At 46.4% G+C, this 12,450-nt stretch overlaps 1 protein-coding gene across 1 annotated transcript in view; it reads left to right on the forward strand.

The window, feature by feature from the left end:
- Positions 1-11,694: 11,694 nt before the first annotated feature.
- Positions 11,695-12,450, forward strand: part of SLC9A4 (solute carrier family 9 member A4) — a 413,232-nt gene continuing 412,476 nt past the window's right edge. Inside the window, exon 1 of the mRNA XM_085622597.1 lies at positions 11,695-12,255. Within this exon, the coding sequence (XP_085478723.1) occupies positions 12,042-12,255 (214 nt within the window). The 5' untranslated portion in view covers positions 11,695-12,041. The remainder of the gene's footprint in view (positions 12,256-12,450) is intronic.

The raw sequence follows: 12,450 nt of genomic DNA on the forward strand, positions 1-12,450 counted from the left end.
TATTTTCCATTGAAAGTATTATAAGGTACTTCCAGACATCACTTTCTTTTCTGTGAGGCAGCATCTTCCTCTTCATCAAGTTGTGGATGTTCATCCTGCACAGAAAATGTAGCTTCAGACATTCTGTAAAAGCGGAGAACCACTGGTTCTCACTCCTCCTTCTAGAGACTTCACTGGACATCTAACTGTTTTAGGGTGTGGTTTCCCTTGTACATGGGTGGGGTCCTCATATAACCAATCAAAAGATGAGGTTTGAGTGTGTTTCAAGCAAATTCGCAAGTCCGGTGCGTAGTTTTGTGGATTCGTGAAACTCGTAAAATGGGTAACTTTGTTGAATAGCATATACAAGGTGGTTTCTATATACTAGTTAACATGTTCACACTGATGTCCATAATCACAATGGAGAGGTGTAGATATTTGAAATAATTTATACAATTTTAATCTGTAGAGTATTAGCCTAGTCTATGGGGGATATTCTCAAGAACGTGCGATAATTATCGCCAAAATAGGTTAACGCAATTTCACATATCGCCGCCTATCGCGGGAAAATAACTCCGTGTCAACCTCGTATTCTTAACACGGCGGTAACATATGATAGTTTACCGACAATGCGCCAAATGTCCACGAAAACATTGCCGGGACGGCAATAAAAATCAAAACCCGAACGCGAAAAAAGTGGTGATGGGCCCAATCGCGATGACACAATCAGTGATAAGCTGTGCCAGGCCTGCAATTCACACACGTCAGGCGGGTAAAATCACCATAAAAGCAGAAAAAACACAAACACAAACAAAACAACTGCGAAGCACAATGGAGGCAGCCGGAGCAGGAACAGAGGACGACCAGAACCCCACAAGCTCCTCAGAGGACCAGGCCGGGACCTCGGGGTCATGGAAGGGCAAGCACAAAAAGAAGATGAAGAGTGGTTCAGTCCGCATGAAAACAGGATCCTGATAACGGAGGTGATAAAATACCATCAACAACTGTTTTTCACCTCCAATGTGTCATTGGCAACAAAAAATGGAATATGACAGTCCATCATAGACAAGGTGAATGCATTCGGAGTGCTGAGGAGGACAATGGAGGAGGTCAAGAGGCGCTGGAATGATGTGAAGCGCAAAACCAAGCAGAAACTAGGCAACAACCAGAAGGCAGCAATGCAGACTGGAGATGGGAGTCCAGCGCCACAGGAGGAGCTTGACAAGATGGAGGAAATGGTGTCCGCATTCATCAGTGTGGAGACGGTGGCAGGAGTTGGGGCACAGGACACTGCTTGACAGGAGCCTACACAACAGCAAGAGGGTGAGTAATGACCAGTGACTGGGGGGATGGGGGAGATGGGCACAATGGCACACATGCACAATTTAGCATAGCACAGTGCACACCCACAATGACTCTGGAGCATGTCCCTCATCCCCTTTGCACACTACAACACACCTAGAAACTGCAAGTAGGCCCCCGTCAACTACGTGCCAAGAGGGGGCCCTCCCCACACATCACTAATCTCACAACAAACCCATGCACATGTGCTGAACCCAGCAGAACTGCGAGTCCATGACCCACACTGACAATGCAAGTGCCAATGCATGCTATTAGCATAGCTGAAGTCTAATTATCATGACATGGTGCACGCCACAACACTGAGGTGGCTGAGTGTGGACCACATTCGTAAAGGAGCAGGTCAAACTCTGACACAGCCACGTGCACAAACAACCCCTGACGTCAACAAGACATCTGCGGACAAACCATGCCCAAGAGTCACAACTCCCACCAAGAGCCCAATTTACCCAAGTCTGCAACATCTCAGCACTGTATAAGCACAGAATTGAAAGGCACACTGCCTGAAAGGGATAAGGGCCAGCAAAATCAGAGCTGCAGGGGTGACTCTCCCACAATGCAGCACACACACATAAGAAGCAGAGCACATCAACATTGACAACAATGTGGTACTAACTGCAACACGTTCACAACAGAACAGAGGACACAACTGCTGCCGCTTGTGTGTAGAAACTGGCCAATCACAATTGGCATAGCAGGGAAATGTGAGATGATGATGTACGAATACAAACACACATCAGTGATGTTGTCGAAATGTCCACTGTCCTGCATCAAATAGGCAGCTCCTCCCAAACAGTCACAATGTACATTGTCATGCAGTCTGTATGTAAACTTGTACAATGCCTCAACATACATGTGAACACAATGTTAAACTGCATCTCCCCTTCACATTGCAGAGGTAGAATCAACACCTCCTGCAGAGCAGATCCAACAACTCTTCACTGATGACAAAGAGGACCTCCCCACCTTCGACATCGACGCCCTCCAACAGCTCATGGACACCCTCAGCACCCCACCCCCAGGAGCAGGGCAGCCCAGCTGCATCGAGAAGACCTCACCCCCTGCACAGACCACACAGCAGGAAGCACCAACCACCACGGCTGTCTCCCAGGACCCACCTAAACAACATATGGCCTTCCAACGACGTGTGTTAGGGTGCCAGGAGAGGATGGCTGATAAGGTGCGGGTTGGGTTCGACCTCATGGCAGCCAAACTAGATGCCATACGTGGGTGTCTAAATCCTATCAGGGACCACTTAAAATCCCTAACGGACACCCACAGTCTGCTCCATGCTCTCCAACGATCCATGGATGACATCGCTGGAGTCCTGACTCTGAGACAAGGACAACTGTCTAGTCAGAGTGGCTCCAGCTGTGTCATCCGGGAGTTGGGACACATCCGGAGGACCATGGAGAACATGGAGTGGGTGCAGGCAGAAAGAATGGCTGCCATGGCTGCAAACCAGCGTGATGTAGCTGGGATCTACCATGCCCAGCAGATCATCATCATGGCATTGCCGCCACAAGGCCTGGCGCAGATGAATGCTGCTGCTGCTTCGACATCCACATCTCCGCCCTGTGATGTGTCAGTGCCTCACAGTGCTGGAGACAGAAAACCACCACCCACATGTGAGGCGCATGAAACATCAGAGGACGAACATGCGGATGATTCTGCCTTACTGGTAAGAAGGAAGCAGTAGTATTTATCTCTGCCATATGGCCTGTTTCTGCTTGGTTCTGCCACCTGCATCATCACCTTCTACTGTCCCTGATGCACTCTGCGACACTCACCTTGGACCTCAACATGGACTACCATATTCTGTTTGTCACCAAGGACACAGGTATCAGACTGCATGCTGAACTCTTCCTCTTCCGATGTACTTGTCGTTTCCTGAAGACTCTGGCTGGCCCTCCACAGGCCAACAATGTAAAGTGGGCTTTGCATGGCCCTGTACTGCTCCAGCTGCAACACTCCACTTAATGTGCATTAAACATTCAAAATCACAGAGATGTGTCATGTCTATGATCATTCAAGTGTGAAAGTATGGATGAATGTAGGGTCAGTGATTACCCCATACATCCATATTGCTCAGGTTGTGGGACTTGAGTCACAGGGTGCAACATTACCTATTGCGGTCCGGGTGGCGCCGACACTACAACAGAGACACACGCATTAGTTACTTTCTTGTCCAGCCCAGAACAGAACCACGCCCAGAGCCCTGGGGTCATTGTTCACAACCCTACGCTGGACTGACATACGCCAGGCCAGCCCACTCCGATTACTCTTACAGGGGGGGTTGACAACGCTACATGTCCCAGGTCTTCCTTTTAGTGATCTGCTGATCACAGGTCTAGTTGTCAGCATGCCACAGCCACTCCCCGAGGGCTGGTTTACACCCACAGCACACCCATCCAGCACAGGCATCACAGGACATGTGACCCTGCCAATAAAACAGGCCAGGCGCACGTGCTCGAGGCCATTTCCACTATCTATCTGAGTGTGTCCTTGTGGTCATTATATATGCATGAGAGCCTGGGGCCCTACCACATCACATTCCCCACTGCCAGAGGTGACATGATGGTGTCCGCACCACGAGACTCAATCATAAAGGGCCCATGACTTGCGGTGCACAGAGTTTGTGGCAGCCAAGGAACTTTGGCCGACACGGGCCTACTGCCACAAGACAGTGACTTGCGGTGCACAGAGTTGGTGGCAGCCGAGGCACTTTGGCCGGCATGGGCCTACCGCCACGTGGTGTTGACTTGCGGTGCACTGAGTTAGTGGCACCAGAGCTGAGCGGGTGTGCAGCCTGCGATGATGCGTAGGCCTCGATACGCTGTCCTGCTAATCAAGATTCGATTTGAATTGTGAGCCCAGCTGGACCGCATTGTACGCTGAAGGCAGCAGGCTGCACAGAAATGACTCCGCAGCACGTTGCAGCAGGGTGCGCTGGGGGCCTGTGGTGCGAAATCCAGCGATTCACTGAGGAGTTTGCACCGGCACGTGGTGGGTCCTCTTTGAGACACGCCGGTGGCGGCAGGGGAGCATTGAGGCCTGGGTGCGCAGGGGCGGGCAGTCATCGCTGGGCGGTGGACCAGTCTGGGGACCAGGGCTGGGGTTCTGCAGGCACACAGGATCGCGTAGGCACCACCGGTCACGGCGGCGCCCTCGTGGCTGGCTGGGAGGAGTGAAGTTGCATGGGTATCAAGCTGATACAAACCATGATGCTTACAGGTATGAGAAATCCTGCATAATGAGACCGTAACAGAAGTTCGTGTGACCGTAACCTTCCTTTTCTTTCCTACGAAGGTTACGACCACACGTACTTCTGTTACAGTCTTTTTTAGCAGGATTTGTCTTTCCTGTAAGCATTCCGGTTTGTCCATGTGCTATACACTGTACCAGATTAGGTTTGTGACTATACGGACGCTTGGCTATTGTCACCATTTGTCCAACAGGTTTCTGAATACTGACTTCCGGAGTATGGAATTGTATTGAGGAGTTCCCGCAGCATATGCAGTTACTTGAATCCACACGTTGCCCTGATGACGTTCCCTGTTGTTAGTTGGCTGTGCTTTTTGAATTGCTTTTTTGTGTATCTGTAATAAAGGACTGTTTTGGCACTACTGTTGACTACTGGACTTCATGACCGTGCGCACCCCCATTTCAGTTACTACAATGTTAGATCTGGGGCACAGAGGCATCTGGCAATGGCTGCCATTGGGGTTGGTTGCGCAAGAACACTACGAATTGGAACTGTCGTATGGTGCGGATACAGGAGCCCGCCGTTGCTATTGTGGACATGCATCCAAGACATGTGTGAGGAATTTTGATAGGGTTGGCCATGAGACTCCTCTGACTCTGGCAGTTGTTGGTTGAGAGGTACCAGGGGCCAACAGGTGCAGCACAGACAGCAGCTTTGCCAGCGGAGGGATGTTGGTTGTCTGCTGTGTTGGTACAATCAGCCTGTGGGAAATGTGGGTCGGGATGCGGAGGATGGTTGTCCTTTTGTGCCTGTAGTGGGCAATGACTTCCTCTGGGGTTGAGTCTATGAGGCTGGTGCGTGTTAGGAACGTCCGCTGTCCTGTTCTGTGCTGCCTCGTGGTAGTCCAGGAGTAGGTCCGGGGGGGGGGGCATGGGGTTGGTGGTGGTGGGTGTTGTGGACCTCTTGGGTCTCCAAGCTGCATGATCAGTGCCTCTATGACATGTGTTGGTCTTCAGATGTGGCTCTGGGCTGGGCTCCCTTTCATACTGCAGGTAGTCGTCCTGCTTTACACCAGTAAAAGGTAGGTGTTAAATCCCTGCTGCTAACACACCTTATCACCTGTTTTTGGATCGCATTGCAGATCTTGCTTGTCATTGAGAATATCGCAAAGGGGAGTTTTAGTGTGTTTTTGCACGGGAGCTCCTACTCTGCATATCATTAGCGTTAGTTGTAGCTCTCATCCGTGGCGATTTTTTTTGTGGCAGCTATCGCTGGAAAACTGGTGATATAGGCAGTTTGCACCAGCTTGAGAATGGGGCGATAAATCTATTGCCACTTTTGCTGCGCTAAAGTGTCGATAACTCGGCGATAAGTCCTTGAGAATATGCCTCTATGTTTTTTGAAGGTGTGTTAATTTTTAGCTGTCTTTGTTTCCTAAATACCTTAGAACTCCATCATAAGATGAATTTCACCCTGTTATTGCAAGTAAAGTAGGTACCAAAACCTACTATGGTATCACTGGTTTACACAGACAGCATTTAGAGATGGAAAATAAGTTTTATAATACATGAGATTCTGCAATCCCTGTATAAAAATCTGTCGCTAATTTCTTTATAATAGGTGGCTTGTGATGCACCGATTTGCCTGTTATAAAGAAATGACATCAGAACTCAAATGTAATATCTTATTACAGTTGAGTTTTGACATCACAATGCCTGCTTCCAGGGACAGCAACCGAGGGAAAAGGCATGTCAGGTTACGAAGCATAATTAAAGCAGCTGTTTAAGGAACAAAGCAAAGCGTTGCTTTACTTTCTTCTGCTCTGTTTTTCTAGCTGTATAGCAACTGGCAGAAGGGAGATATCTATGGGAACAAGTTTCTTTTTGCACTCCATAGGTAATGATAGAAACGGTAGACTCTTCTGCATGTTTCTCATGTTTGTACATATTTCAAACTCTAGCACATTTTTTTTAATGACCTATTACACTGATTCTAATATCTCACTGATTCTAATATCTCTTTGTAACAAATATCTAAAAGTATTATTGATGTCTTAAATTTTGCACTAGAGATTCAAGTTGTTATTCTTCATGTGTACAAACTTGCTCTTTCTTTCATATGAAAGAGCTGTGCACCAAGGATTTAAGTGGTTTATTGGAATGGTGAGACCATGCAGTATAAGGAATAAAGTACCCCCTGCCATACATACTAAGGATATTTTGTAAGTCACCTTAGAGTTCCATGACCTTATAAGAAACTTGACCTTCGCCCTCGTCCCTCTAAAGGGTCATGGAACTCCGTTTTGACTTACAATATCTTTATATTGTACAGAAGGGGGTATTTCATCCTACATATAATAAGGTGTGTAAGCTTGGACGTTGTAACCTTAGAAGGGCTTTGGTTGAACTTTGTTGTTTCAATAGCTGAGATTTGGGATGGGGAAGCTTGGGCAGAACGCATTCCCAATCCTGCCACTTTGGTCTGATATTCTCAGATCCCCAGACTGTGCATTTATTTTTTGGTTTGGGTTTCAGGTGGTGGGGAACAATGGGCCCCTATTAGGGTTGGACTATAGTCTTAGGATTTCTACTACTTACATCATTCGTTGTGCTGTTGTGTTCTGAAGATCACATCTTTGAATCCCGCACAGGTAGACTCAGCTTTTCATCCGACCAAGGTCAATAAATTGTGCCCTGTAAATGGAGTAATACTAACATCTGTTATTGACTGCACTTAAGAATTACATTTGAGTGGGCAGGAATCGTTAGTGCTGCTTAACTGAGCTTTAGGAATGTGTTGTTCTGGCCACCGGTTAGTATCGAGCATCTAGATATCATCATCTCAAATGTTTGCTTCAGTGCATTTGCTTTCATTCAGCAAGGAAGCACACCTGATGAATTTAACTTTAAAGTTACGCTGTACTCAATATCCTGAACCTATAACAATTTGTGCATGCTGGGTGTGCATTATTGTATGTTGAGTCAAACGTGAGATCTCCTCATATGTAGTTCATTCGTGTAACATTAAATTCATTGCTCATCTAAATGTCCGTGTCCAGTGCACACAGTAAGAAATGATAACCTTTCAAGAGTAGGCAATAGATGTTCCTGACAATGAAGTAGGCCCAGGCTTAATTTTAATTACGCTGTAGTAATCGGAGTAATTTCCATAAATCCATGTTACTCTTTGATTCAGAATTACTGATATAATAATGTGATTATGCCTGCTTACGTAATTACTAGTAATTTAGTGGAAAACAATCCTACAGCAAGAGCATATTTAGTGGCCGCTTTAACTCGCTATTTCTTTTCTACTCAGTGGCGGATGGCATGGATCGGGGATGGTAAGGCAGGGTGTAAGGGGGCGTAAAAAAAACAACTTACCTTATTGCTGCATCTCTCCTCCGTCTCTCCTCTGTGTCAAAAGGAACAGGCACCCATACTCCTCAAAGCCAATCACAATGCTGCAAGGCAACATTGTGATTGGTCTGAGCGCCATGGTTCGGTGCTCAGATGGGGATTAGAAGCCTGGGCAAGTTCTAAACTCAGGATGTAATATGCTCTGGGTAGAGAAAATGCAAAGTGTGCATGACTGTTTGGCCGACCCAAAACGGCCGGCCAAACATTCATGCACACTTACAGAGTGCCCACCACCACTCCCCTGCTCTGTGATCAGAGCAGCCCGCCCCGCAAAGTTGCTGCAGCAGGAAAAAAATCAATGATAATAGAATCAACTTATTATAATTTTATTTTACCTTTATATACACTGCTAAAAAGCAGTGAGACAATGTTCTGCTGCCTTAGCAGAGGAGCGGCTACTGTTACACTACATTTAGCGCTATTTTGGACACAAGAGTGCATTTTGCACTAAAAACATAGTGCTATATGCCGAGAGTAAGTTGGGGGAATATTTTACCCCAACTGCATATTCAGCACTAGATCTCTGTGCAAAATGCTTTCTCACGCCCATCTTGACACGAGGGGGGCATTTTATCAGTGGCGGCTCCCCGAGGGAGTGCTGCAGGACGGTGGGGAGGGGCTTGGAAAGGGGCAAGGTGGGGGGTAGTAAACTCCGGCCAGTGGCGTAGCTAGGGGGGGCGGTGGGGGCGGTCCGCCCCAGGCGGCACTATTTTGGGGGCGGACAAAGGCATTCAGATAAGGCTCGGCTTGCTTTCGTGGACGTTCGGGGACAGGCAGAGAAGGAATAGGACCCGGGCAATGTCCTCTTCTTTTTCGTGCTGGCAGCTGTCCCTACCTCTCTTCCTATTATTCCCTCTCTTTCTGTCTTGCTCTACACTTACTGAAAACCGTAACTTGAAGAAACGGTTCACAGCCTCTTTCCTTCTTTCATTTATTTGCTTCCCTGTGAAATGAATCCAAAAAAGAAAAACACTCTTGCTGGAAATGCCCTTTTTCTGACATTTTTCTATTTCAAAGTGCAGCGGGATGGAGAGAAATAGAAGGTTTTAAATATGAAAATAAATACATAACTAAATAAAGTAAGACAGAGTGGTTGCATAGTGGCCAGATTGGTTTTATCCACATCCAAACACATCAGCCTCACTTTACAGACTTTGCAGTGAAGCGCTATTTTTGTTTTCTAGTCTTTCTTTGAACAGCATTGTTGTCCCCAGGTGGGGAAGTGTACCATTCCTGGAGGGACGGCAATACCTGGTTGATGGATGGATTGGAAAACAAAATGTGTACGATGGCTCTGTTTATGGATGTGGTCTTTTTAAACAATACTGCTTACGTTTATTAAGGATATAACCAATGGACATTGAAACGGTTCTCTTCAGGGCCCTGTAGTCATGTCCTTAACTTTTCAGGTAAAACCACTCGCTGATTTCTGAATAGTGAGTGAGAGATCGTTAAGGTAACCATGTTGTTTCTGCTTACATTTCACATGCTTTACTTAATCTTACATTCCCTATGAGTGTTTGCTTTTACTTTTTTTTTTTAGGCAGAATATTACTCTTATCAAGTGCATAATTTGAATTGAGCCACATCCAAGTGCTTATAGCAGGCACAATTAGGTTGTAGCTGAGGGCAGTGCGAGTTTCTCTCAGTAGGGCAGTATAGTGTTCAGTGGGGGAGAGGATGTGGCACTATGGCCAGAGCTGTCGAATTTGGAACTGGGGAACTGGGTTCAGCCGTCATGACCAGTCAACCAGACCACTCTACTGAGGGAGCATATTCCCATGCTAGACCTTACAAGGCCCCACTAGACCTTAGAAGGCTTGATGTCTTAGCACAAGCAGGTGTACCCTAGTGGTGTCAATTGTGAGTTAACCTTGAAGGCCTGTCCACCACAATCCATACTGAAGTTCATCTCCAGTCTTGCGGGAAGGCCTACGAAGCAGCACACCCTAGAGCAACAGTAATCCAGTCACTGTGACTCTGTCACTGAGGTCACATGAACCTTGAGCAGGTTAGGGCGGTGCAAACGGTGTGACTTCACTGGGTACCTATTTCGGGTGGGTGCGTAGTGTTTGCAAGTATATTATGGTTTTTAAAAAACTTGCTGCCACCTTCCTGGCCTCCAGCAATTTTTAGAAACAATAAAAATGTCATGATAACTTCGGTGATTAATGTTCTTCTTAGAGAGAGATCCCAGTTTTGTCTAGTGGAAGGGTTGACTCCTGGAAAGGTAGCACAGAGGGTTAATATGCCTGCTGCAAAGAACATGTACCATGCAGATCACAAAGTGCACTGCTTTAATGGGGGGACCATGATGAATGGTCATTTAATGTCAGCTGTAGATGATGGATCCCTGAACAGTGTCATGTATGCACATGTTTGCATTGTGCTGAGGGAATTACCAGGTAATTGTTCACACAGCTCTTTGATGGATGTCACATGCAGTTTTTCTGAGTCCCCAGATAGATCATGCAGTCTGTGTGTTCTCTTTTGTACTGCCAGTCACTGCCAGTCACCGGTGTATTCAACTGTGTAGCCTTGGACCGTGTCATGTATGTGCATGCAACTTGCATGATCGAGGTAACTATTAGCTGCGATACTACGTGTCTCTCGGTCCTCTTTCAAGTGCTTGCCATCCTTTTTACCCCAGCAAACCCCCCCCCCCCCCCCCCAGGGGCAGCAATCTGAGGGATAGCCCCAGGCGCCACAAGCTCTAGCTACGCCTCTGACTCCGGCATATGGTGAAATGGAGTTAAGTAGATAAATCAATAAATAAAACAATTTACATCGCGCGCTCTGCGACGCCAAATCGGTGATGTAGCGTGCACAATGTAAATTGTTTTATTTATTGATTTATCTACTTAACTCCGTTTCACCATATGCCAGAGTTTACTACCCCCAGCCTGCGTCTCTGCCCCGCCTCACCACCCTGCAGCACTCCCTCGGTGAGCCGCCACTGCATTTTACGAAAACAAAATAGTGCTAAATGACCGGGGTAAGTTGGGAGAAAAACCTACTTGAACAGAACATTTAGCAGGTGCAAGTGGCCACTCACATTTGCTATTTTTGTTTTATTAAATTTAGGACTATTTCTTAGTGAAAAATACATTATCTGTCCCATTTTGGATCAAGGGGAATTTTTACGGTTAAAAAAAACTGTCATCGCAGAATTTCTCTTCTGGCATAATTGTGCAGAGTCTAGCGGGATTTTATGGTCATTCTGGATGTTTATGCTACACTGAATTAATTATACAAGTTATGCCCAACCCTACAATAAAACTAGATCTGATTAGGTTTTTATTGTGATGTTATTTCACGATTTATGTTTATGAAATTTAGCAATATTTCTGACGGGGTTCACATCAACCAATGTTTTCAGCACGGGAAGAGGGGACATTCTGGAATAAATATCTTAACAGGCAACTCAACCCCATTCTCATCGAGTTTGGTCCTGGGTAGGAACCGCTTCATTTGGAGTTGTCCCTCCAGTGTGCTTTCAAAGCCGACTTTCTCTTAATGTTATGAACGCTGGCCACTAGGTGTCCTCGTTGCCAACTAAGCTTTGCGCGCACGTGAGGAAACCTCAAGAACGATTCGCACGCATCTTTCCTTTCTTTACCTGTTTATTGAAGTCCGTGTTTTCGACCACTCTGAACTAACCACTGCAGCCGTGTTAAATGGGGAAGCCGATAGTGGGAAGGCAGCGTTACCAGACGTCATAGTAACAGTATTTACCTTCTGATAATAAGAGAGACTATGTCTTTTTTTTTTTTTGTTAGAGCAACCTGAGTCATATCTTAAGCAAACTCTTGTGCGGAACAAGGCTCGCTGTCACCAGGGGTTTGTTTGACATTGGCCGTCGAAGGCTGGGTGTGTGCTTTGATTTTGCCTTTCTGATGTTTTGTTTCTGTCGCAGGCCAAAAAGCTGAGCAAAAGTGCTGCACTTTTTGTGAAATGCTATTTCTAAAAGTAGTATCTGTTCTGAAAGTGAGGAATGCAGCTGGGTGAGGTTTGACTTACTGGACCGGAGCGCGAAAGGAAAACGCTGAGGCAGCGTTTGGTAAATTAACTCGTCGGTCATGGAGTTAAGTGTTTTTGGTTTGCTCCCTTTGCTCGTCTCCTTGGAGTGTACAGCTGCTGCTCGCTTCGGAAATGCATCTTCATCTAGTCCCCCGGCTCCCGGTGACTCTGGGCGGGACGAAAGGTACCATGCCTTCACCGTGGACTACAATTACGTGCAAATCCCATACGAAATCACACTTTGGATTATTCTAGCCTCCTATGCAAAGATTGGTGAGTATTGGGTAGGATTTTATTATTGTCACATTGTTGGTGTATGTTATGTTTCTGTTTTCAGAATGTTGGCGCTTTATCGCTATCAGTATTGAGCAAGCTCAAAGTTCACAATTTAACATGAAAAAATATAAATTATATCTATCCATGTACGTACCTCTCAAACGAGTGTGTGAATTCAACTCCTCGCTTAAT

The sequence above is a fragment of the Triturus cristatus genome, chromosome 8, assembly GCF_964204655.1.
Source record: "Triturus cristatus chromosome 8, aTriCri1.1, whole genome shotgun sequence".
In the NCBI taxonomy this organism is placed as follows: Eukaryota; Metazoa; Chordata; class Amphibia; order Caudata; family Salamandridae; genus Triturus; species Triturus cristatus.